Source organism: Frieseomelitta varia, unplaced genomic scaffold, assembly GCF_011392965.1.
Source record: "Frieseomelitta varia isolate USP_RPSP 00005682 unplaced genomic scaffold, Fvar_1.2 scaffold_338, whole genome shotgun sequence".
Lineage (NCBI taxonomy): Eukaryota > Metazoa > Arthropoda > Insecta > Hymenoptera > Apidae > Frieseomelitta > Frieseomelitta varia.
Window position 1 is genome coordinate 166810 of NW_025110077.1, and position 27297 is coordinate 194106.

A 27297-nucleotide genomic window follows, 5' to 3' on the forward strand; every position below is an offset into this window, starting at 1 on the left:
TTCTTCTTAAGTGAAATCTGGCTCGTACGCGCGTTACGAACGAGCGAGAATCTTCGCGGAATCGCGGTTTCGACTTTCCCTCGGTGTTTACGCCGCTACCTCGCCTGTAAATTTCCCGCCCGAGAATTTGCAAGTTCCGTGGTAGTTCGACCTACGCGCTCTACGTGCTGTTCGATCCACTTATCTCGGTTATCACGAGTAAATGTTGCGTTCCAAAGGAAGCTTTCAGAGAAGCAGTGACGCGCGGTGTAACTGAACAGAAGTAACTGGACGCGTTACAAGCCGCTTAGGTCGCCACGGGGGAAAAAACCGGGTTAGCATATTAGACAGAAACAATGGCTACGAGGTTTGGCGCGAGGGTGTTTTTGCGCACCGGTTCCCGCCAGAATGGAACAGTTGGATGCACGTGTCGCAGAACTCGTTACGAGATAGTTGCTTCGCGAGCAGCGCAGCTGTGCAAGCCTGGCCGCGCAACTTCATTGGACGTCGCTGGACGTTTTTGACGCGAGCGACGTCGCACGATTGGCAACTCTTTCTCTCTCTTTCTCTCTCTCTCTCTCTCTCTCTCTCTCTCTCTCTCTCTGTCTCTCTCTCTTGTTCGGGCTAGCAGAGTGGAGCCTAAAGCTCACGTCCGCCCGATCCATTTATCCCCGCGGGGGAGAAAAGGGGCCAAGGAAAAAAGCCTGCTTTTATTGGACGTCCGTCGCTCCTGCGACAGTTACATATTGCGCTGCCTATAAAGCTTTCCCTGCTGGCGAGCGGAACGCGAGCTTTTTTCACCACAGACACGATTATATTCGCGGTGCCGGACGCGAATGTAGATCATCGTGGAAATTCGGGTAACGAGATTCTGCCTAGAGAGAGAGAGAGACAAAAAGAAAGTGACGTTTCACCAAGCGGTGAAAACATGGACAGACGAAAGATTAATCTGTCGACAGCGTGTTGAACGGGATAAAGGTTTCGGATGATTTCGAGAAAGGTAGCGTTTTAAGACCCCCTACTCCTATGAACTTTCCTGGCGGAGAGAAGTCGCGCAAATCCGCTGATCTTGCATAAAATTTTGGCAGGAAGGTTCTCCTCGGGTTCTTGGTATTATTCCAGAGATCTCATCCCGGAGTCTCGTCGATGATCGATGGAAGCGATCCCTCCGTCAATCTCGAATCTCTTAAACTACGAACCGAATGCGGAGGACCCTGGTGGCATTTTTATTTCCAGAAGTGAAAGCGAGAAAGCTCGGGACGTAGACAACTCGCGATCTCGCTGTGGAAACACGAGTTCGATTCGTATCTCGGCGAGCCGACGCGCGGAACAAAGGGTGGCACGACACGAGATGTAAAAGCGAGCTGATACAACGTGTCAGACCTTCTGAAGAGCCGCGAAACACCGTAGCTCGTTGAGTTTTCGGCGATAACTCGCCCCGAGAAAGCCCTTGGTTGCTTCTTTGATTTCAAAGGGAGCCAAACGTGGAAACCGTGAAAATAAAATACAAATGTTCGATTCAAAGCAGACACGAAGTTCATTCGTCGCGCTCGTTATCCGTTTCTTTTTTCTTTTGTTCGTTTTCTACGCAGCCTCGTTGAAACAATTCGCTCTGCTTCGCGACCGATTTTTTTCCTTTGTTCGGAATTTTTTTCTTCTTCAATTGCGAGTATATCTGCACGCGAATCTCTCCGAAATGTACGAAACGTCGCGCAAGACGCGTATCGCCGGAGTTCACGTTTCCTTGCGAAATTTTGCCACAAGGGATGGAGGCAGTAGGTGAGTTTCCCCTCTGAAAACGGAGAGCGTAAACGCGGCGACGTGTCTCGCGAGGCGAAATCACCGTTTTCAGAGACTTCAACTAACCCTGAAATTAGAGATGCTCGCTGGAGGGTCGTGCACGCTTATTTCTCGGGACGAAGAGGAGAGAAAGAGCGGAGTAGCGCGCGACGCAGGTCAGCTTCGGGTAGAGCAGTCTGTTGCCGGAGAGCGAACGTCAAATGACGCAACAAAACTAATTTTACAAAACGCCGCGTTTCGCCCCAGGTAAATTATTTAATGCGGCGTCTCCTGCGAAAGCCAAGGTCAATAGATTCGCGGGCCATAGGTTACAGCGTGACAAACACGCGGCGGGGGTTGGTGAAAGTTTCGCCCTCGTCGCCTTGGGGGTTAAGCCGCGCCAACGAGAACGCGGCAAGATATTACACGAGGAGCGGGAGAGAGAGGCTTTCTGCGCGTGAGATTCGTGAAAAGCCCGCAATAAAGTGGACCGACGTTATTTATTAATTTCGTGCGTGCCTAAAGCAGAGAAAAAAAGCCGCGACGCGACCCCTCTGCCGGTCGTTAGGCAGAGAATGCGGCAGAGGGTTAAAGTGGTACGGCACTTCGCCGGGCCCCCGATCGATTTCCACCCTCTTTTTTTTCTCTGGAGAACGGCCTTGAGAACATAAGACTCTCGAGCGATCAAATGGAAAACGGATTGTTAGGGCGGGAGGAAGGAATTATTGGTCGATGAGAGAATCGGATCGCCCATTAGCAATTAAACCATCGTCGATGGTAAAGAGGAGCTAATTCGAGTCGCCAACTATCCGATTGCGAATCGTGTCAAGCGGCGATGGTCAATTCAACGTGGCTACTTTTGGTTAAATTTCGAGAGGATAGGTTAAACACGGGTTGGTCGGGTAGCTGGCTCGATCGAGTCGGGTCGGATCGGGAAAAATTGGCCGGCCATGTATCATTATCGTGCGGCGTCTCGCCTCGATCGATTCGGCCGAGAGCACCTCTTATCTCTGCCTTGATCCGCCTTCATCCACCCTCTGTCCGTGCATCTTCTTGAGTGCAGGGGAAACAGAGTCCGAGACAAAGCCACCGAGTATCGACATCGTCTCGTGGCTGATTCCTCCTCTGGCTTGGAGAGAAACGTGGAAAAAAGTAGAACGTGGCGTTTAATATTTCACCACGCGCCTAGTCACTGTTGCGCGTCATTTTTCTGGGTCAAATTCGCGGACTCTGGTTGATATCGGGTCGACCGAATTCGAGGTCTTTCTTCAACTATTTGTTCTTTCAATTGTTTCGTGCTCGTCCTCCAGAGGAAAAACGTCGTAATAAACGTCGCGAGGCATCCTCCGCTCCTTTGTCCGCGCGTCGTCCGTTTCGGGGGACGAAACGCTCGTCGACGGTACTGTGGTTGCTCCGGAGGCCAGCTTGAAATGCCCTGCAAGCAAAATCGATATTTAATTTTAACGAAGCCAAGACTACACAAAAGAATATTCTCCGACAGTCGGTGGTTCTGTAACGAGAGCCCGAGTCGTTCTCCTCGTCTTTCTCTCCCTCCCTTTTCGTTCTTCTCGTCCGCCTTTCCGCTTTCCTACCCGTTGCTTTCTCAGCGATCTGCCTCTTCGTCTTTGTGTCTGGTGTCTGCGACGTGAAGCCTGGTCCTCCTCCTCGGTTGCGAACCTAGGGGAAAGCAGCGAAAGTCGAGACTGTTCGGGCTGCTGCGAAACTTCCACTTCTCTCTTTCCACCCTTAACCTTTCGAGCAAGCCTTTAACGAGTCCCCCTAAAAACGACGATTTGTTTCGTCGCGAGAGGCGCCGCATCTCGAGATCGAGGAGCACACAATCTGCTGGCGGTAGAATTCATGGCCGAAATTCTTTCCAATTTCACAAAGTGGCATGGTTCACGAGCGCGAGAAGTGGCAGGGACCACACAGAGTCGCAATTTTGTTTACGTGTTCAGGTCGACGGGGGCGATGGCTGCTCGAAACAACGCGGTCGCGGAGCTCAGACTGCGGAGGCTTAGGAACGCGACAAAGGAGCTCGGGACTCTCGTCACGCGACGTGATAAAAGCACGCTTTCCGTGGGATCGTGTATTTCCCGGGGATTTCCGTGAAAACGGCCGCGAAAATTGCAGAGGAAAGAAGGCTTATCCGCGGTGGCGCTGCGCGGGAACAACCGGGAGGTCGTCCGGGCGTTCGCCGTGAAACGACGTTGAAAGATCGTACACGCTTCTTTCCGTTCGTCCCTCGGACCTCCTCCGCTTTTGTCCGAAATCTTCAGACGGCTCCAATCCTTTCGATCCCTTTTCTCGGCTTCTCTTCCCTTTCTTCTCTGCCTGGAATAAAATTCGTCCGTGGCAGTAATCTGCTGTAGGTGGCTGGCGGGGAAAATTCGACGAAACTTTGCAGTAGTCGAATTCCAGATAAACGCTGGAAAATCGAAACGTGGTCCTACGTCGAGTGTGGCTTGTCGATGCATGTCGTTTCAACTTCTTCTGCCGAGGCTAACAGAGATAAAACAAGAGTTGCTCCTCGTCGTACATATATTTTGACTCGTGGCTTTCGGAAAAAGTCGATTAGATTTCTTAACGTGGCGAGCTTTGTTCTTCACAAAAATTCAATTGAAAAATTTTGATTTACTTAATTGGGTCTTGACTAGACGATGAAGACAGCCTACGGCGGCAGCTGATAATGAATTTGAAAGCAGTGACAATGACTGATATTGTACGTGAATTTCAAAAAATTATTCAGTAATGACGAAGTTACTCTAAAATGTTATTTAATATATAATTTATATTAATATATATTATTTATATATATTTAATATAATATATTATTTATATAATTTTCTACTCGTAAACCTAGAAGTATTTCGCAAAGTAAACGGATCCGACTGACACTAAACTGTCAATGTAGTTAATCCGCAGCGCGGATTAGTTGGAACGAAATGATGAAAATTGCGCGGATCATGAGTTAATAATATTGTGGAATGGAATAGAGAGTGAGAATGGCGAAGACAGGACGTTGAAAGAGACAGTGAAACATTCCCCGAACGAAATTCAACGGCTGATTACTCGGTCGTGGCTACTCCGTTGACCATTTCCTTCATAACTACTCTATTTACGGTAAACGTCCTCGTTCAAGCACGAGGACCAAAAGCACGGCGCTACGTGGTTTACGTTACGATCGCTTATGGCGGTAATTTCGAGCACCGAGAGGCTATCCAATTATTTCGATGGCGCTTGTGCCTCTGTGCGTTTGCGATTTTCTATCTTCGTCCAGCACTGCCGCTCGTGATAGATAATTGCAACAAAATGGAAATACAGATTAGTACATCTAGAATTTCAATTTCAACCCTTCGTTTCGTACGTACATAGTATGTATACACACGTCTCGTTCCACGTAATCCTTCAGCGAGTTTTCGAAATGCGCCGAAACTCGCGCAACGAACCTCCATCAACCAGACAGTCACCCGTGGTGCTCCGTGCTTCGGTTCTCGGCGCGCAAATCACGCTAAATCCGTCTCGTTGGTCCCAGAAACCGCCGAATCCCGAGTTATTATCTCGCGTGTATTCAATTTCCACACGGAGAAGCGGATCGTTCCTAGCATGGATCGATACTGGCGCTCAGAAGCAAGCCTACAGAGGGATTGAGAAGTTCGCGAACCGCCGCGACGAGACGAGAAATTGATCGCCGACAATCTGTTGCTGATAAGTTGGGCCAATAGTCGACCGCGCGGTGAAACCGTGAGAGAACTCGTCGGCGTGAACTGCAAGAACGAGCTTCCCGTTCTCTCTCTCTCTCTCTCTCTCTCCTCCGTTTTACACCGAATCGCACGTGAGGACATTCGGAGCCGCCATTAAGCCCTCAAAGAGACGAAGTCCCGGCGAGAAGTCGGAGACGGAGTAATTAATTCCTCGCGCCTGGAAATTTCGTTGGAGGACCAGCGACACGAGTTCAACATCTCCGTTCTACACTTTTCTCTCTCTCTCTCTCTCTCTCTCTCTCGTAATAACCGCTCGGCTTTTCCAGCTCGCGAGCGGTTCGCTCAGCGAGGAAAAGGATCATCGAGCTCTAAAGTATGCGATTTTCCATCGAATCGATGTCTTTTTCTTTTTTTTGTAATACTTGAATTTTTTCTTTCCTGGAGCTTGTAATTTAAATTGTTTGCTGTGTCGAACGAGCGGAGGAAACGGGGACTCGTTTCATCGGTGACCAGATAAATTAAACGGGAGCAAGGAAACGGACCCTTTCGCGTAACGACCGGGGAGTGAGGATTAAAATTACGATGGACAAGCGTTTTAATTGCTCTCGCTGAAAAAGTCGAAAAGGTATACCAAGGGGAAGAAGGAGAAAAAGAAAAGGGGGAGCGCAACAATTTTCCCTCGAAGAACCTCGTTTCTTAATATTCCTCTCGCAATAAACCGTTTAGTTTCCTCCTACTTTGCCCCGTATAAATTCAAAACACAGAACGGCACGTCAGCCAGCTCTCTCTCCACTTCGAAACAGTTCGTGTTTCAGCCGTGAAACCTCGGTTCGATTCCCCACTCCCCCTCCCGAGGCGATTCCTGATTTTTGATCTCTGTTACACGTTTCTTCGTGCCGCGATCTTTCGTTCGCCATCGATTGCGTACGTTTGCCGGAGTTTGGTCAAGAAAAGCTGTACCGCAGGAGGCAGGACGGAGGGTGAAATCTCCCCGCGAGAATTTATCACGGGCACGGAATCTCTCGACTCGAATCCAATTTTCCAGATATACGAGGGTACAACGGTTATACCTTCTCGTCGTTATTTCTCGCGACCGGCCCTCTCGCCGTTTTCCTCTCCTTGTTTACCGACCGCGTTTCCCGCGGTAGCCGCTTGTCAAAAGGAGATATACTGGCCGACGAGCCCGGATCGAGGTGGCGACTTTCCTTCCGAGTAGACTTTCCTCCGGTAGCAACACGCGCGAGTAGAACAATAGATTCCTACGGGAGCGAGGCAACCGGAGGGGCAACGCTTCGATAAGCAGTCGATATATCGCAAGCACCTCTCCTCCGGTCCTTCTTTTCCTTCCACGCGAGCCAAGGAATACCTGCTGATACCGCACTCTGCTCTATCCGATTCGATTCCCCCACCCCCGATATATAGTGCACGCTTCTTCCACTTCCGTGGTCCGCTGTTCTCTCCAGACTCTAGACTCCAGCTTTGATTCTATTTGAATTTCTCTTGCTCTCGTCTCATCTCGTTTCGTGCCTCGACTTCCAGCGGCTGCTCGTTCGATTCGTTCTCTCGGTATCTCGCGATAAATAACTCGACACCTCGAACGAGCGGCTGTGGAGTCAGCCCCTCGCGAGGAGATACCCTGCGAAGACTAGCTGCGAGCCGGGGCTAAGTCACCTTAACGGGATTATCGAGCTTTCTTTGCGCGGCCCGTGGAAGGTCGGGCTTCCTTCCCGATTATGTGACTGCCCGCTTCTTGACTCGCTGCAGCCGCTGAGCCTCTCAGTCCTCTTTCATCGAGTTTCAACGCTGCTCTCGTTTCCCTCATCCGCTCCGCCATCGATCGCCAAGCTAATTCGCGACTTGCGAATCCGTCGTCTTATCTCGGAAACGACGTGGATTGGGAGCGACGAGAAATAGAGAAAAAGAGAGAGAGAGAGGGGGAGAAAGCAAAAGAAAAACGAAGAAGAGAAAAGTAAATGAAAAGTACGATTACTTTCGAGGGTGATCGCGCGGCGCAGCCGGGAGCAACCGGTGGTAAGCGGCGCGGAATATATTAATTAGCCGCGCGCAACAGCGGCGGAAAAAGTTGCGGGACGCGCGGCGAGAGATCTGCGGAAAGTAGCCGAAGAAAGTGGAAAGGGTGAAGAAGGGGATGGGAGAGAGGAGCGTCTGGAAGAGGAGCCAGCCAACGGAGCAAGCGGCAAGGAGAGCGAGAAGAACAACAATAAAACCCCGGAGTGTAATTTGTCATGGGGGGTACGAGTCAAACGCGAAGAGGGGCTGTACGGGGATGTACATTCTCTCTCCACGCCGCGGAACTTTCCCCATTATTATTAACGCTCTCGAGGCACGCCGGTAACCGCGCGAGCTATATCTCTACGCACGCAACGACGATTTTTCTTTCATCGCGAGAGAAACAGAGAAAGAGAGGAAAAGAATCTTTTGCATGGAGACGGTTGGGAAAGAAAGAGCGAGTGAAGAGCGATTCATTCTTGCCGGTGATTCCGGCGATGCGGTGAAAATTTCATTTCGCGTCGGGGCCCGGTAAACGGCGAGATGCTCGTTGAAATTTTGATTGTTTCAACAACCCGGCACTCTCTGTATGTTTTCCCTCCCTCTTCGGGAGGAAGACGAAGGAAAAGAAAAGAATTCTCATGGTTTCACGAAGCGTGGATTGGAATAAACGGCCAAATACGAGAATACGATTCGCGGCAGGGTGTGTACTGTCGATTTGGTTCGCGGCTCGGTTCCACGCCGCGCAAATATTTATGTATGTTTCGCGAGTCGAGAAAGCAAAAAAGAGAATAAAGTTGTTGATCTACTCGTACGTACGATAGGAGGCTACGTGGCGAGGAAAAGAATTTGATAGAGCGGGAAGAGGAACGAGAGAGGAACGTTCGTTTGCCGGACGATTGTCCCAACCGGCGGCCGACCGAGCGATCGATCCATCGGGGCAGATTCTTTCCTTCGAAATCTAATAGCCTCCCGGCGTGTGGTAAACCCGCGCTGTTTTCTCACCCTGACGGATGTGGCTTCTACTCTGACACGGCGCTAAACGCCGATCCCTCCCGAGACGATTTCTAAGCCAAATATCCCTCCTCGGTCGTTACTTATCGCTTTTTAATCTCTCAGACTGAGGAAAAAGACCGAGGTCTGATCGGACGTCCGATCGATAAATCCAATTATGATCGGTGTGGCACGTGTGTAACGGACGACGTTTCGTCCGAGTAAAAAGACCAAAAGTCGGACTAGCCGCTGATTACGAGGAAATTAGCCGTTCGAGAGTACTTTAAAAGCTTCCGACAGATTCGATTAACGGGGCATTTGGCTTTTTCGCGAACGTTACCCGAGAGCCTCTGCTCTCTCTCTCTCTCTCTCTCTCTCTCTCTCTTTCTCTCTTCCCGTGGGTTTCTGGTCTTCTTGTTGCTTTTCGAAAAAGTTGCCAGCGGGGAAGCTCGGCTCGTACGAGGCGAGCCCATTTAGCCCTCGGAGAAGTTATCTCGAGGAACTTTATCGGCTCTAGGAGAGTGCCCTCTCTGCACTTCGCCTTGCCTCGCCTTCTCCTCTATTCGTTCGTTTTCTCCCCCTTTCTCTCTCACTCTCTTTCTCTTCCTTTCTCTCACCTCCGCTCACGACAGCTGCTTACTCCCTTGCCACGCTCGATTTTTCAACTAATACGCCGATGAGAACGGAAACGTAACGTTATCGCGTAAAACAACCGACCTGCAACTTCTCCGCGCCCCGTGGCGCTTCGCCGTCCCTCGTCTTTCCCATCACTTTGCTAAATCGAGCCACTCGCCTCGCCTAAGTGCCTCCTTTTCGTTCCTCCCGTGTGTATTTTATCACCGTCCAGGACCTCCGTCGAACGCCTCCTCCTTCGTCTCTCTGATCTATATAAATAGAAGTTTCGGAGGGACCGAGGATATGAACGAACGAACGAACACGCACGCGAATGTGGTGTATTAACGGACGCGTTCTGGCGGAAACTCACTTTGTCGTGGCAAACACTACCGTCCAGACGGATGACACTGGGAAACAATGAGACAGGTTGTGTGATTAAAAAAACGCACGGAACGAGAACGAGAATGGTCGGAATCATTCGTACGCGGCGCTTTTGTTTTTCTGTTTTTTTTTTTTTTTTTTTTTTTTTTTTCCCCCCCCTTTTTTTTTTTTTTTTTTTTTTTTTTTTTTCACTTGATTCATTTCGACCATTTGGGACGATCTCAATAATATCGTTTTTTTTTTTTTCTTCTTGAAGTTTAACATCTACCGCTGCGTCCGTGTCATCGGCGTCAGTTCCAAGCGCAGCCCTGGTTCTCCTTCTCGTTGTCTTGAGCGCCATCGACGCTCCCGTTTACAACGTCTCTCTCTTATTCACCATCGATTGGTTCGTGTAAGTAACCATTTTCTTTCCATAATATAGAACAAGGATCGGTCGAAATTCGATTGAAAACGGTTGTGACATTGACATTGATTCTCAAACTAGTCGCAAGTGGATTGCGAACCTTCATGCAAATTCATATTTGCGGAATTATTGTTACAGGAAGTATTATTCTTTGGATACTTTATGTGTTTTCTTCACGTGGTACGAAATGTATAAAAGCATCAGCAGTCTAGTTGTAAGAATCGGAATAATTTTAAAATAGTTATGAGTAAGAGAGGTTTTATAATGAGGTTCAGTGGTTTCACAATGGTTACGTATACCAGTTGTAATATATGTAGGTACAGATTAAATGTTAGATAATTTTTTGTATATTTTTATTTTTAGTTAAACATTAGTAAACTAATAATTTCTTATTAATCGTAATATTGCTTGACGTCTTCTGAAATTATAATTTGAATGTATAATCGGCATATCATCGATGAAATTTTAAATCTTCATTCGCTCACCTAAACTAACTGAGAACTCCACAATTTATCGATCTTAGTTCCCCACGGTTAATAACCAGATCCAAGTTAATATTTTGACAAATATAAATGTGCTAAAACCAAGGATCCCTACAGAAGAGAATAAATAAAATAAGACACAATTGTTAAACTAGTCAAAGAAATATTTCACATCCTCTGGGTAAGGTAAACTCTTACAGAGCATGGCAATGAAGTCCGTGCAGCGCGAAGCTGTTCGATTGAAAACACGGATTAGTTCAGAATATCTGAACAGCGGATCACAAAGAGTTAAGCATAAACGTTCCGGTTCAAAGAGCCACTCTTTGAAATGTACATTTATTTATACCGTTATAAAAACCTACGTCAAAATCAATATAGAATACCGATACAATATTTTGTGAAACGAAATTCCAAAAGCGATGCAAGCCACAATCTTCTTTATCTCGTAACAGTTTCAAGGTCATTTCGATTCTAAAACCTATTTATGTTCTCTCCGTGCTGTTTCAATCTTTGTTCATCAACAACTGTTACATCCAGGGACCGTATTCGAACCACAAACAACATGCTGGGAGACTGCTACGCCGCTGCTGTGGTGGAGCAATTGTCGAAGAAGGAATTGATGGCATTGGACGCAGCCGCTTATCAAGTACGATTATTGCGAAACCGCGAATGGAGATTCGACGAAGCGAGAAATTTAAAAAAAAGACATAAAATCTAAACTCGTGATATTTCTTTCAGTCGGAGACCGTTTTGCCCACGACTATCGCAAACGGATGTATTTCCGCCAACAGGGTACCTGATCCCGACACCATCGTCGTCGAGATGCAAGACGACACGAGGATAGCCGGCGTCGCCAAGTAAACAAGCTTGTTGGTAGGGCTAGGCTATCACTTTGTAAGATTCCAACAATCGCGTGCATTCTCGTTACGTCTTTCATTTTGCTTTCGCTACCGCAAAACGACTCGTGCAAAAACGTTGACATTTACAAATGATTCATGCCAGGCTTTCCACATGGTACGTACGTCCAATCACTTCCACAATTTCTCCCCGTATCATTGCTATCAAATTTTCATCGGTTTGCTTTCCGATCGAAAGCGATGCACACACGAAAAAGAAAGAAAAAGAAAGAAGGAAAGAAAGAAAGAAAGGAAAAAGGAAAATCAATGAATCGTAGAGTGAAAGAGCAAACTGTTTCTTTCGTGGCAGATATGATCATTCACAACGTGCTTTCACGAATCCGTACCGTTTCGTAACACATTCGTAATTATTAAGCTCGTAGCCTTTACCACAAGAATCGAACCGCTTTGACCTCGAAGCCGTAGATCATCGTACTCGCGTCGCATAAATTACCAATCAATTGCAAATATAGCGTGCCGCGGTGCGATTCATGCAAGAAACGAAGGCGAACTTAGGTGCTGACGTTGTTCGGAATTATTACGCAACGACCTTGAGTGGCGTTTGGAGGAAAGCGAGCGCGTTCAAAAGCTAACGATTGTTTTCGCGATTTTGTCGTCGTGCGAGGGAACAACGAAGGGAGGCTAAATGATCTGGATTTGAATAAACGAATCGAACCGTGGACTTATCTATGCATCACTCAACGTCTATCGTCGTTCATCGTCGGCAGCTTTGACTCATTTCCCCCTCATCATCATCACCATCATCATCATGCTAGTTGAAGTGCCGCTTCGAATCCGTGTCAACGCCAGTGGACATTCTTCAACATTGTCGTTTCGTTTCAGCATCAGCGTATTACAGATACCGAGGAGCGTGACGGAAGAGACTGTTTGACCTGTGCTTCACACCAAATGTTAATTTAGCTACATACATACAAAAATGCCATCGAGTGCGATACGTGCAACGGGGATCAAAGAAACAGTACATCGGCTACACGAACGTCGTCCTTTTGTCGCATCGTGTTTTTCTACTCTTACCGAGCGGGTTGCAAGCAATTACACAAACAAACAAACACACATACACATACACACACACACACACACACGCGCGTATGTTGCGTACATTGCTACCCTCGACTACGATTTCAAACATAAAGTCAATACGAATGGGTGTGCCACGCGATTCGCGTTGTTCAGCGCTATGACCGCGTTTAACAATAACCGAATAACGTTTCCAAGCTTTTATAGCGGCAAATTGTTGTTTCTTCGGGCAAATTGATGAAATTCTCGGCCCATCCCGATCACCGATTCGATTGCACTCTGGAGTATTAACGATTGCGTGAACAGCGTCGGATGTGGTGCCTTATTTTAAACGCGGCGCGCAAACGGCCGCCATCCCAACCACCCCCGGAAGTAGAAGAACGCTCATTTTCGTTTGCCAAGCGTAGGGCAACGGTTGACTCATTGTCTGGCAAATATTTCCCGTGACCAATCGTCGTACTGCCACGAAATCTTTTCTACGGTGTGTAAAGCTGTGCGAACCGACGAGACGTTCGTTTCGCGAAACGTTCAATTACTCGGGAACCACTCTCCTCGTTATCAGACAATGAGTGAAACTTTGCAATGGCGCCACCGATGACTTTGCGACGACTTTGATCGATTATAGTCCTTTAGACCTTGATCGGATTATTGACAATTACGTGAAAAAAAAAAAAAAAAAAAAGAGAAAAGAATATCGAGACTTTAGGAATGGTTTCGTGTAGCGTTTTAGAATCGTTGTGATATGAATCGATTAGCACGAGTCACCATAGTAACAATTACAAACGTATCAAGCCATCGGTTAACGTTTGATAGATATAACCTCGTTGAACACTACCAATACGTAGACGAACATTTCGAATGAAAGTATAGGTTATTTTAGCGTTTGTCGTACCGAGTTTTCATTATTTTTTTCCTTTTTTTTTTCTCTTTTTCGACCATCGACGAACGTAGATCGGTGCACAGAAATCTCCACCGATGGTAGATTTAAAAATATCACAGGGACACTATCTGACGAAGGTATCGTACCTATCTACGATTCTGCCTCTGTTTCTTAGGTCAATTTGTATCTCGAGTTACAGTTGCCGATTGTTGTAACACACCCCAAAAAAAAAAGATGACTAAAAAGATAAACGAAGAAAAAAAAAGAAAAAGAAAAGATGACATAACGCTCGTCTATGTACGAGCTGTTTCAAGACTGGATGATACGCCATTTGAATTACTATGTATATCGTTCTAGGAGAATTCTGGAAAGGATTCATTAATTTTAGGCACTAGAAACGTAGGTCGATACGTGTTCTCTCGTAGAGACTGTTTAAATGTACAAATTAACTGGATAAATAGTGCTTCGTAGCGAGCTCTTTGTTGCTTGAGAAACATAACACGTGGTTTCGCCGAGAGAGACTTGGAATTTACTTTCGCTGCTTTCGTCGCCGTTTTCGTTCGACGAAATTTTTTGCTTTTTTTAGGTTCGCCGGTCGTTGAATTTTGCGTTGAATCCGCTTAATTTTCGAATTTTGCCGTAGCCCGACCGTTTGCGTAACGTTCAGTTTCATTTTTCGTTCAAACTGCGTATACGAAAGGCCGCTTTGTTCGTAGTCTTATAATCTGAAGAGAGCGAATAGAAAAAAAAAAACTTTATCAAAATATTTCAAAAACTACATGTGAATATACTTGTAAGGCTCAACGTGTTGTATTACAAGATGCAGATTTATACAAGTCCGTCTACCGTGTCTTTCTTTCGAAATGCCTTTCCTCCTCGTCCCTTTAAGTCCTGTGAGATATCATATAAACGTTAATTATGGAAAAATCGACACAAGAACATAGAATTGAAAAAGTAAAATACTGGAGTCGATATGGAAACTGAAACGTGAACTGTAATCGAACCAGGTAATAGTTGGACATCGCAGTCATTCGGAATAAATGTTCTTTATAACCATTCTAATCAGAATCTTTAGAATTACAACAATCAATAATCACATTGATGATATTACGACAGAGAGCACAATTGAACATATGGCGAATTATCGATACTTTAAACTGTTATAACTTCGTAAAAAATTATAACGTTTCGTAATTATACAGAAATCTGCTTGATCTTTTGAAACGCAAAATATCAGAAAGCATTAAATATCTTATAAGAAAACATTAGCTATTCTGTACTTCGTCCGTGACAAAGGAATCGAAAAAAAAAATAAATTCCTAAAAAATTCATTTATTTAGAATTCACCGTAAAGTGAATCATTGGCTCACAGAAGAGTCTTTGTACAAAGAGTTGTCCTTTTTTTTTTTTTTATACAAAATATGACATATCTATTTCCTAATTTTTTTATGTATAACGTACCTGGCTGAAAGAAAAACGTCGTCGTCTTCCGTTACATCGAAAATAACAATCGGAAGACGAGACGAATACAAAGTAGTAGAAATGACAACTGGAGAGGCGTAAAAGGAATTCTCTGGAGTTGCGCGAGCACGAATATCAGATAAATCAGTTCGCTCGTGTCGACGCGTTTTTAACCGATTGGCATCGCCCCATGCTCGAGGAAACGCTCGTCCGAGTGGATCGACCGATCCCACTCGGTCTCCAATAAAATTTGATGATGTACAGCCGCGCGTTTCACCGGGCATGGCACGAAGGTGTGAACATCGAATTGGAGGCAGTCTATCTTTTGATTATAACGCATTACTTCTGTTTTTGTCCTTTCGCATGAGTATTATTTACACGATCACTTAGCGGCTAGGCGCCCATCTCGGGCTTCCCTATGTACAAACAAAACGAGTATTATTTCAGCTATCGATCGGCCGACGATCGAGTAACAGTCGTACATCTGTCTTTAGAAAAATATCGAAAAATATCGCGCGGTCGCCTCTTTCTCGTACGTTGAAAAAATATACGTTATATACGTTAGGATCATTGCGCGTGGATATCTACAAACGTTCGTTTCGATGCTACAACTAAGACGCGTAAAAGAGGCGTTGGTCTATCACGGAGGGAAAAGGAAAATTGAAAAGGAAAAAAAAAAAAAAAAAAAAGAAAATTCCCTCCAGTCAGCTTAAAGTCTCTACTTTATACACAGTGCACACTGGAATCACACGAAACCGAGTCGCCACGATTGGACAACTCTCGAATCGATCTTACCGACTGTACATGACAACACCGATTTCAAACTGTAGCGTTACTAACGCTGGTACCTGAAGGCGATCTCGTTAGATCCTCAACTCGGCGTCGGTGACTGGAATACCTCTATTGACGCTCTGACTGGATCTTTGGGTGGCAGGTGGCACCAAAGGGCTGATACTAGGGCTTCTGGTGGCGAGAGGAGACAAGGACGGGGAGAAACTCGGGCTAAGGGCCGCCGACGGAAATGTGGAAGCGTCGTGACTGATCGGAGATCTCGGAAGGATCCCCCTGGCTAATGCGGGAGCCGCCAACGATCGAGGAGCAACAGATGTGAGCAATGGCGGCGGCGGAGCTTTATGTACAGACTTGGTTTTCCCGCTGCTGCCGGAATTCCCGCTTTGAACGCTAGCAGCGTCGTCTTTCAGCCTGGCAATTTCACTGAACACGTGAGCAAGTGGTTGATAGTGGGGTCCCCAATCGAGCAGATAGTCCCAATTGTACGACCCCGTTAGTTCCTCCTCGCTGTGCACGATAGAGCTCAGGGATCCGTTCATGGACGGACCACCAGGAACTTCTAAACCCGACATCGGCCTCCCTGGCTCACCGATCTTCCCGTAAATCAGTGTGGCGATGTCCGCTTCGGTGGCAGCCTCGTCCTCGAACAAGTGTAAACTGTCGAGAGGTAGTGCTTCTGGTGGTCTTCGCGGAGTTCCGGCCGGAGGATCAACGATGCCCAGCCTGGCCAGATATTCCTGAGTATTGTGAACCGACAGATCGCTAGCTGAGTCCCCAGTCTGCTGGCCTTCGTTGATCATTCGGATCTCCTCGTCTTCGCCGTCGTCCTCGGCCGATCCCCTGCCAGACGAACCGGACTGATCGCTACCAGACAGTTCGGACGTCGCCTGTTGTTGTCCAGATTGGCCGGAGGTGCCGTACGGTGGTATCTCGTCGTATTTTGGTGGTGCAAACTGACAGGATGCAGCGCCTCCACCTCCGTTACCGTTCCCAGCACCGTTACCTCCTGCACCGACCACTCCGGCCACGCTTCGGATCGGTATGGTGTCGAATGCGCTCGGATCTACGTAGCTGTTGGACGCGGTGGCGTTATTCTCCCCATTCAAACCCGGTTTCGTGCCGGGTTTCTTGTGCCTTCGATTTCGAAGATGAAGATAGAGAAAAATAGCGCCGAAAGCGACGACCAGGAGAAGCAGAGCGATCAGCAAACCCAACGCCCAATCGGCCAGTCCTCCGGTCGCTGCGACCGCCATGTTCGATCCAACGTCGGTCGGAGTAGCAAGAGCTGTCGCGCCTTTAGCTTTGCTCGAGTCGCTGTCGTCCGTCAACGTGATTTCTACCACAGTCATGTTCGACAAGGAGCCCTGTCTACCGGAACTGGCACTGACCACCAACCTCGACGACTCCTCCACGTCCATGTCGATGTGCACCAGCTTCTGCTTCACGATCAGGGCGCCCGTAGTACGATTCAGCTTGAAGTACGGGTGTTGAGAAGTCAATTGATAAACGACTCGTCCGTCGGGACCTTTGTCTCGGTCTGTCGCTGTCACGTGACCGATCACTGTCCCCGGAAGCACCTGGGCACCGCTCACTATGCCAAATTTGTACATCCTCTCCGTGAACTGCGGGTAAAACTCGTCCCTGGACTCGATCTCAACTCGGACTCTGACGGCCGCCGTTCGACCGCCCGTGTCGGTGGCGCGCAGAGTGAACGCGTATCGATTTCGCAGCTCGTAGTCGAAAATGGCACGTGTCGTCACCGTTCCGGACTTCCCGTCCACGGCGAACAACTTCCAACTATCGTCGATGTCGGAGAATCCGGTCGCCGCTGCCGACACGATGCTGTAGTTTAACGATCCAAATATACCGCGGTCCAAGTCCGAGGCACGCGCCGAAAATACGGTGGTACCAATCGGCTCGTTCTCGCCGACGAACTCCAGATACTCCGAGACTGGGAATTTCGGCGAATTATCGTTCACATCCTCCAGACGAATGCGAAGCCTCGTTAAGGCGCAGAGAGGAGAGGCCGGATCGCTGTCGCACGCCATCACCACTAGGTTGTGAACGTCTGGCTCGAGGTCGCAATCCAAAGTCGCGTTTACCAGCACCACGCCGGTGGTTTTGTCTACCCGAAAGAGGCCACCGTCGTTACCGGAAGTGATCTCGTACAGTAAGTTTGCGGCCGTGGTTCCGGCCAGATCGTCGTCCTTGGCGCGTAACACGGCCACTGTGGTGCCGCGAGCTGCGTTCTCTTTGATCGACACTTGGTGAAGATCCTCCAAGAAACGGGGATAATTATCGTTTACGTCTTCCACTGTAATTATCACCGTGACAGGCTCGCCTCCTACCAGCGATCCGGTTGTCATATTTTCGTTCTTCGAGCCTAACCGTAAAACGTACCTGAAAAATACACAATTCTTTGTTAATCCGTTCGCTTATACGGAACGATGGCGCGGAACAGAAATTACGAAGGGCGCAACGTCAGAAAATAAAGACTAGAAGTTGGCAGATGTAGAACAAGTCAGTAGGTACGTAGGAGCAAAGATCGAGAACTGGATCAATTTGGTAACGTGGTAATCGAAAGCGTTGAAAAATGATCGCCCTTACCTGTCCTTCGTTTCTCTGTCGAGCGTTTTCGAGAGGATCAATTTGCCTCTGGACACCTCGAACGTTCCGCTGTCATCGCCAGCCACGATCGCCCCGTCCAGAAGGTCCACGTCGGACAACCTCATTAGAGTGGTGCCTTTCAAAGTATTTTCCTTGACAGTGACCTTGTACTCTTTGCCGGGCAGGCTGCTCTTCAAGCTGCTCAATCGCACGACCACGGAACATATGGACGACGCCGGTGGCTTGCCGTAATCCTCCGCTACGATGGCCAACTCCACCTCTTTGGGCAACGGTCTTAGTATCGCGGTACGATTAACCGTCAGAACGCCGGTGACTGGATGCACCGAGAAACCTTTGGTAGGTTTCAGCAGATAATATCGCACCCGACTGTTGTCCTCCGTAAGATCGTCGTCGGTCGCGTTCACCGTCAAAATTTCCTGCAAATCTCCTCTCCCCTCTGCAACAGCGAAGAGAGAACAACGAAGATGAAGTAACAGTATCATGTTTTTCCTACACGTGAGGCGTACGGTGAAAAAACTGTGAGTATTGAAAAACTGTGAGTATTGAAGACGAAGAGTGTCGAGAATCGATCGCGTCGGTCGGCTCGTAAGAAATGGGTGAGCGTGCTCGAAAAAGGGCCAGGACAAAGATCGAGGAATCATGGGCGCGAGGTCAAGTACCCTCCGCCTCTTTTTGTCGGTGGTACCACGTCCTCGAGTAGCACCACCACCACCATCGCCACCGACCAACTTCTTTTCTTTTCTCGGTAAAGGAGGAGGATAAGCCGTCCTGACATCGGGCTGAACGGAAGTATGAAATAATAACCAGTTATATAAATCGCTCCGGCGAGCCGTGAGGGCCAGCCGGAGCGCTTCGCGGCTACAAAAATCATTTCGATGCGTTTCAAATCGTCGGATAACTCGGCATTAATGTGCCAAGTTCCGACCTAAAGCGAAAAAGAAAGACAAAGAGGGAGAATGGAAGACGGGAGAGAGGAAGAAGAGAGGCGGCGACGAGGAGGAGGAGGAGGAGGAGGAGGAGAGGCCGAGATATAAAACTTGGCAAATGCGCAGGCCTTTGGGAATGTCCGAGGCGAGGGAAAAGGGGGAATCTCAACCGAGAAGTGACAGGTACTCTATAATTATTGCGAGGTGCATATGACCGTGGAGTATGCGTGTTCGTCTCACGTGACGCCTTGCACTGGGACGGATTCTTATTACTGGCCGAGCTTTCTCCCCTCGCTTCGTTAATCCCGTCTCTTATTCTCAAATTTCTATTCTATCCACCCCGGAACGGTTGAACGTTGTTTATTGATAATCGCCGGATTCACCCGTGTCTTCCTCGTTCGCTTGTCGCTGCACGAACCTATTCGAGAAAATTGGAGTGAGCACGTGTCACGAAAGGAAGCGACTGTCATCGATCGATCTCTCGCTTTCCCGCAGAATACGTATTTCCCCAAAATTCAATACTCTCAATCCTCCTCTCTATTCGTGAATCCACGTGGCGAATTCCGTGGCGAAGAGACGAAAAGAATAATGCAAATTCGCGAGGGAGCATTCGCCGTGGGAGCTCCCCCTTCCCCCGCTCTCAACCCCCCTTTAACTCTTTCCACGTCCTCCTGCCAATCCAGCCTCCCCCGTCGCCCCTCTGCCGCCCACCCAAATACACCATTAGGCGCGGGCCTATGTATTTTTAATAAGTTTCGAGAGAGTCTCTCGAAGCCGGCGATCTCGGCCGGCGGTTGCGGCGAAGGCGGCTTTTCGGCTGCCTCGCAAACGGTGTCCTCGCGTTTATTTATGTGCGAGGCGTTCGCAATTCTCCTCGTCCCCCCCTTTCTGCTCTTCCACAGCCCCCTTCCGCCCCCCTCTTCGTCCTTGTCCCTCTTCCTTAGCCAGTCTCTCTCCTCGCCGTTCCTTTTCGTTCGTCTTGCCTTTCTCTTCCACTCTATTATTCGTTCGCAGCAGCGAGCTCCCCTCGCCGTTCGAGTAGCTAGCTTTTCATCGATCCCCCCGACCCCCCTTTCCCTTCACAATTTCTTTTCGTCGTTTTCGACGCTTGCCGTGCGCGTCCTTCCTCTTCATCCCCACCCCGCTCCCACCCCCTCACCCTTTCGCTCTCTTTGCGTCTCTTTCCCGCGCTTTATCTCGGCGCGGTGTCAATTCGAGTTTGGAACACGGGCAACAAGACAACGTGTCTCTACTAAAAACCAGTTTTTAAACTCGCGTTTATTTCGCGCCGAGAGACTCGCTTCGGGCCGCCGTCCACTTCTTTCGCCCCTCTTTCCTCACTTCTTCGTGTGCCGCTTCTTTCGCCGAAAATCCTTCCGACAGGGATGTCGATCGAATAGATACGCTGCGATTTTCCTATCCTTTGAATTATGCGCGTCGGATGAAAAGTTCTTCGGTAAGCAAATTTCCATTATTATGTTCCCTTGGGGACAATCCCTCCAACGATTTGAAAGTAAAACGATAAGAGCAATTGCTGCAATTGACGCAATCCTAGTATGTAATGTGATGATATCGAGATTTCCACAATGAAAGAGGAAATGTCAAGCTACGATGATACAACAGAGGCGCAAGCGATCATCCGAAATTTCTGATTGCTCAACTATATTATTTATGGACAAAAAAAGACCATATTCTCTCAAACTACACGGTAAATTCAGTTCAAATGGAACATTCGCCTACACAAATCAACATTACGTAAGAGAAAACTTTCATGCCACTCTATCACGTCTATCATTCTAATTACTTGTATTGTTGTAGAAGAAATTACTGTAACGTATGAAAAAACAAATTTTCGAATACCGCGCGAGTCTGCTACCTTCGATTCGTGAAAAACTTTCCCGCAGCTATGTTCTACCGCGATTCCCTTCTGGACTCTTCTCAGACTGCTACGTTTCACGTATCATGATTTTCTCATCTTCAAATTTTGCGCGAGCCTAACTAAACCTTCACGTTTCACAAAAAAAAAAAAGAAAAAAAAACGTAACTTCAATGTACCACTTTCTGTTCTTTGAATTTCGCGCGAATTTACCACTTTAAAATTACTATTTCTACCTCTAGTATTTTCGCTACTTTACTATTTGTTACCGTTTCAACCATTTCAGAGCGGAAAGAACTTTCGAACGACGCTGAAGACATAGTTACTCACCAGGCAGCGTGGCGATGTAAGCGGACTGTTGAAATCGCGGTGCGTTGTCGTTGAGGTCCGTGACGCGAACTATCAGATCCGTGGTCGCCTCGTGAATACCGTCGCTGGCGATGACCTGCAGGCTGTACTCCGACCTTGTTTCGGCGTCCAGGCGTCTACGAAGAACCACTTTGCCTCCGTATCTGTCGATGCTGAAGGGGCCGGGACTGGTCACGTTGCCAAATCGATAGATCAGGGCCGGAGAGCTGTCCACGTCGTTCGCCGTGATGGTGGTCAACACGGTGCCAACGGTGGTACCTACAAAACGCACAAAACGCACAATTTTTGCGTGAATTTGAACGAACTTCAGCGAAAATTTAGAGAAGAGAGCACCACGACATACACAGCCAAGACGAGTTTGTTCCTTGATGAACCGTTTAGTCGCACAACATCGAACGGCAGCCGGTTCATCGCGGTACAACGCCAGACACCGTTGTTACTGACGAATGGCGTCGTTACACGGGCCAACCCGTTCCTCTTGGTCTCTTTTCTTTTTTTTTTCTTTTCTTTTCTTTTTACTCCCGGCCAGAAGCCACTTTGTCACCGCCAGACGATCATTCGCGATACGTACGTATATAGAGTACGCTCGTGTTGCAATCTCGGCCGAGTCCGGGCTCGCGCTCTTCCGCGAAGCTAAAGACTGTTCGGGGGAGTCGTTTAAAATGCATTGAATCGCCCCTTATCGGCTTCCTCTATCGCGCCGGTGCTAAGAAGAACGTCGGTTCGAGATTCGGTCGCTGGAGGATCGTGGGCGATAATCTCGAGCGCGTCGTGGGCAAACTACGAGAGAACTACGAGATGACTCGGCCGCCATCGCGGTGGAAGATATACCACGCGAAATAGGATTTTGGCGAAAGCTAAATGAAGCTGGACTGAATTATTCCGCGATGAAACGACGCGACACGTCCCAATCTAGTGATCGTTAACCTCTTAGTGAAAAATTGCCATTTCTTCGTGACGTGAAAGTAACGATAATTTGCCAATTGAATTAAATCTTTTGTGGAAAATAAAACATATCTGTATAATTTAGATATTTCGAAATATTTTGATTTTGCAGTTCTGTTTACGTCGATTTCTAAACATTTTCTTGCTACGATCGCTTGCACGCGCGAGTTGTTCTATTGCGTGAAAGTCAATCTGGATACGATTTGCGTGTATCTGCTGGAAAAGCATCATCTTTCAGACATTGAAAAAAATAATGGAAATAATAACCCGTGTAAACTAGAGCGTATTGAAGGAAACCATTGGTAGTACCTTGCTTTAAGAAATATCAAAGAACTAAATTAAATTTCTAATTTCTCTTTATTTCTCCCAAATATTTGAGCCTGTTATTTAACAAGAAAATCATGAATATTTAAGCATTGTAAACAATATTGATTAGGTTATACGATGAAATTATCGATTTTTCAAAAAAAAAAAAAAAAGAAGCAACAAACTGCTATTGTTTCCTTACAATTCAATTCAATTTTACAGCAACTGCCCGTGCTACTCTGTGCTACGATGTGAATACACATTTTTGAAATCGTCACGAGCTAAGAGATTAAAAGTCGCGTGAACATTCAGCTTCGCTTTGCTTCAGCGCCGGTCGTGTTCCTCGGAAATCGAAGAGGAAAGCGAGGATATCTGTCCGCGGACGTTCTCGCGCACGCTTTTCCGCTCCTCTCTCCGGTGATATTCCGAGAAACATGCTGAAAGAGCATGCAGGCAACCGCCGCACGCGAAATAATAAATTCACATCGGGGCCCACTCCATCTCCGTAAGTTATGCCGCGGTAATTCTGATTACCGGGGGTCCTCGGTATTCGCGGATCGGCTGCGTAAATACGAGTACGATGTCGGCGGTGTGCTCCTTGTACGGAAAATCCGCTCGTCGGTGGTCTACCATTGTTTCGATTTCTCGTGTCAGTGCCACTTTCGGAGCCGATACGATCGATGCTGTCGATTAAATCCTCCTTTAGATACACGTGTGCGTGCATGCGTGCGTGCGTGTTCCCGTCTAGTGGACGCCGGACGAGGAAGACCCTTCAGGAACAAAGGCGTGGACTATCGAGCCGCACCTCTCGTTTTAGGCCGAACGATAATTACACACGCCGGGTTTCCACCGGGGGGATAATTAAAAACAATTATCGTGCGCCTGGCTCAAGTACGAACACGGGGGCCCGGCTTCAGAAATCGTCCTTTCGTTGCCGCGCGACTCGAAGAAGTAACCAGCGAGAAATGAGTCGAATGACGAGTGATAGAACGTATCGACGATCGAAGCATAACATTTCCATCGGTGGGAAAGTATACTCTCCCATTAAGGGGAGAGTGTACAAGCTTTTATTTTTAAGTGAGGCAAAAAGTCAGAATATAATTAGCTCAACTCTAGATGAAAGGGACGAAGAGAGGTATATTATATTATTACAGTATAAATTAAATAAAGCGCGTTCAAATGTCATTGTTCTTCGAAGACGGAAAAATTCGAAGAAAAAAAACGGAACGTGCGTGGTTTTGAGCGATTGCGATCAATTTTTTTTACAATTTTTCGTCTCCTCGCCATCTTTAACACTCTTACTCTGGAGAAAAATCTGATAAAATTTCTCGCGAAAGGAACGATAGCGAAGCTGGCGTTTGCACGTCAAACACGAGGCCACGTTCGCTCGGTGCCGTTCCATTGATTCGTATCTGTCAGTGGGGAACAATATGAAACAGAGAGGGACGAACATCGTAAAACGACGAGGAGAACAGAGACCGCAAACTGCAGCCTCGCCTAAGTTATGTAGATTGTTTCGAACAGTTGGACTTTAATGCCAACATAAATCCTTTCCCACTTAACTTTATACATCGAGAGTAGCGTGCACTCCCGACTAATTCGCGTTCCTCTCTGTTTCCTCTGTTGCCCATGCTTTCCTTGTTCTTTTCCACCTGCTTTCCTACTCCGCGCGAAACCGATCATCTTTCAACTTCGTTCCAGTTGTCTAATTCTCCAGGCGGAACAAAATAACAGGATAAATGAAGTCGAATTCTCCCGAAATTGGGAACGAAAGTTCGAAGTTTCACTTTCGAGCTCGTCGGACAATTAGGTCAGGCTTCTACAGGCCAGAGATCTGGTTGATCGTGAAAGAAAACAAGAGGAACAAGTTAATTGCGAAATTTGCGCCTGCTCGTACAATTTTCTGGCGTACGATCGCAGCGCCGTGACGAGACTAATAATCGTCGATTAACCTTCGCCTCGGCCGCGCGATGAGAGGGACAAACGTTATAATTGAACTATACGACCGGCCCAAGGTCCTAATTAGCTCCAAGGCCCGATGACATTTATAACTCTGCCATTTACGTTGCCGGCTGATTCTAATTTAACGTCGTTGATAACAATTAACGGTAGCCTTACCTTCGGAAACGGAGATGATGCTGTGCTCGGGAAAAGTCGGCTGATTGTCGTTGATATCGATCACGCGAACACTGAGAGCGGCCGTTCCTGTCAACTGTGGGTTCCCTTGATCCGTCGCGATGATCGTTAGTCTATATTTCTCTCGTATTTCACGGTCGAGCACGATGTTGGTCCGAACTATGCCGCTGTACGGTGGACTGATGGTGAACGCGTTGTCCGGATTACCGTCCACGATATGGTACAAGATCCTGCTGTTCATCCCTTGGTCCGCGTCGCTCGCCGAAAGCTGTGCAAACCGGGCGCAAAGTTGTTACGATTTCATTTGCCAAGCGATTGTAAACAGAAGTGAAGGCGAATCTCGCCTTCATGAATGTCGTAGATCGTGATTTCTGCGACTGGATACGTTTAGGGAAGGAAATTCCACGGGATTTCGTAGAATGGCTAAAGATATTGTGACACTAACTGCGTTTGGACTGTTTATTTTGAGAAAATTGAGAATTTATATCTACTTTGATGCGATACTTTTTACTCATAAACAATTTATGATTTCAATCTCGAAACGCTCATTAAATAATGTTGTTTCGATAAATGGAAATTTCGTTTCAGCTACGTTCTGCAAATATTTACACTTGGATCTTACTCACATTTTAAGAAATAAAATGAATCTGTAATGTTTCGTGCAAAATTCAACAGAGAAGTGTTAATAAAAATTTTCTTCTATATAGTTTGTTCAAACTTGAGACGTTAAAAAGAACGCAGGACATGTTAAAATTAAATCAAAGAGATTCATTTGAATTGTATTTTATTTTCAAACTTAAATACTTATGCACGGTAGTGTATATCGCAATTGCGGCAAGTAAAATAAAGGAACCTTGTGAAGAGCTCTGAACGATATAAATATTTAATAATAGTTTATTAATATTCCGTATAATCCCTTTACCGAAATTTGGCTAAAATTTCACCGTGAATTCTAGTCTTGTTATTTACTCACCTTGACGACAAAATCTCCTTTAACGTTTCCCTCCAACACCGTCGCCGAGTACTGCGTTTGAGTGAAAACTGGCGGATTGTCGTTCACGTCGGACACCTTGACCACAACTTTCACGTACGCTTCCAAAGGATCGGGGCCGCTGGTTCTGGCAGCCACCGTGAGAACGTGCTTCGAGCTTTCCCTGGGCTTCTCCTTGGACTGCTGCCCCTCCAGTGATCTACCCCACGAGTTCGTTCGACTGTCCTCGGTTTGTTCCTCCGTCGGTTTCACCCTCAGATCGGTCCACAGTTCCGCGTCCAACCTCGACGGATCGTTGACGCGCAGCAGGCCGGTATCTTCGTCGATGGCGAACGTGCCGAAATCGTTGCCCGAGCCAAGGGAGTAGGAAACGTGTTGCCTTCTGCCGTCCGATCGCACGGATGAGACCTGGAGCACTTCGGTACCGGCCGCGGAGTTCTCCTGAACGACCACCTCGTACGACTCGTTTTGAAATTTCAACCCCGGCGTCAAATCGGCGAGATCGCCCACCTGAAGTTCGATCAGTCCTCGAGCGCTTTTTGGCGGGTTCCCCTTGTCTCTGGCCAGCACCTCTAAGTGATAAGTCTTGCCGTTATCCTGCGACAAGGACAAGGCGGCAGTGACCGCGCCCGTGTTCGGATGTATCCTGAATTTAGGCTTCTCCTGCTCGTGCAGAAAGGAGTAGACAACCTCTCCGTTGGGACCGTCGTCGAGATCAGTCGCCACTACTCGAAGGATGTTCTTCTCCGGCTGTGTGCCGATCGACACACGAGCGCGGAAAGGATACTCCTCGAAGACCGGCGCGTTGTCGTTGACGTCGCTCACACGGATCTCCACCGGGATCGTGGTACTCCTGGCATCGTACTTGCCGCTGTCTGTTGCCACCACGACGAAGCTGTAGGAACTTTGCCGCTCGCGATCCAGGGGCCTGTGACAGACAATCGTACGCTAATCGTCGATAAAAAAAATTGTCGACACACTAAGGACACTCACGACTGTTGTAGATCTCTTGGGTTAGGATTCGAAGGACCCACTCACTGTTTTTTTTTTTTTTTTTGTGGGAAATGAGCAATTCTGATTGACTTGCATTGTCTTTACTTTGCAATAAGCTTTTCAGAAAATTTGGCTTGTTCCAATGACTAGATACCGACGTCTGATTATTAGACTCGGATTTCATTAAATGCTAAAGTGACAGTGTTCTTATCTGACTGTTTTCTATCTTGTGTTCCTTCTCATCTGACTGTTCTACCTTGTGTTCTGATCTCCTCAGTGTGTTACCATTTCCAAAGGATTTTGAGGAACGGGAGATATGTTTCCAATTAGGAAATATGGTTTCTCCAAAACGTCTCATTGTCACCTGGAAACTGTCCCATTGCGCAATACTTCAAATATGCACGTGTTTGTGACATGGCAATCCTATGGAAGACCTTGATGACTAAATTTATGAGGTGCCTAGTTTTCTAACAATAAATAGCCCATAGCCTGCGAGTTCTACGCACAAATTTTAGAAATTCTTAATATGACATGCTGAGTTTGAAGCACATCCATGTCGTAAGTGTTACGTATCATTGGCCTTGACAGTGATAATTATCGACAAATACAAAAAGAAGGAGGAACTGCTCTGAGATCAGAGGTTGGCAAGTCCGATACATCGAAAATTACTGCTTCGACGCTTACTGTCTTGTTTCCACGCGCGTCTTTGATTCT

The 27297-nt window shown here is 47.3% G+C and overlaps 1 protein-coding gene across 2 annotated transcripts in view; it reads right to left on the reverse strand.

The window, feature by feature from the left end:
* Positions 1–14476: 14476 nt before the first annotated feature.
* LOC122530312 (protein dachsous) overlaps positions 14477–27297 on the reverse strand; it is a 281900-nt gene continuing 269079 nt past the window's right edge. For both annotated transcript variants that reach the window (XM_043657148.1, XM_043657149.1), the window contains exons 13-17: positions 25573–26518; positions 24582–24867; positions 21174–21470; positions 18021–18477; positions 14477–17813 (exon numbers count right to left, since the gene is read on the reverse strand). In XM_043657148.1, the coding sequence (XP_043513083.1) occupies positions 15485–17813; positions 18021–18477; positions 21174–21470; positions 24582–24867; positions 25573–26518 (4315 nt within the window). In that variant the 3' untranslated portion in view covers positions 14477–15484. The remainder of the gene's footprint in view (positions 17814–18020; positions 18478–21173; positions 21471–24581; positions 24868–25572; positions 26519–27297) is intronic.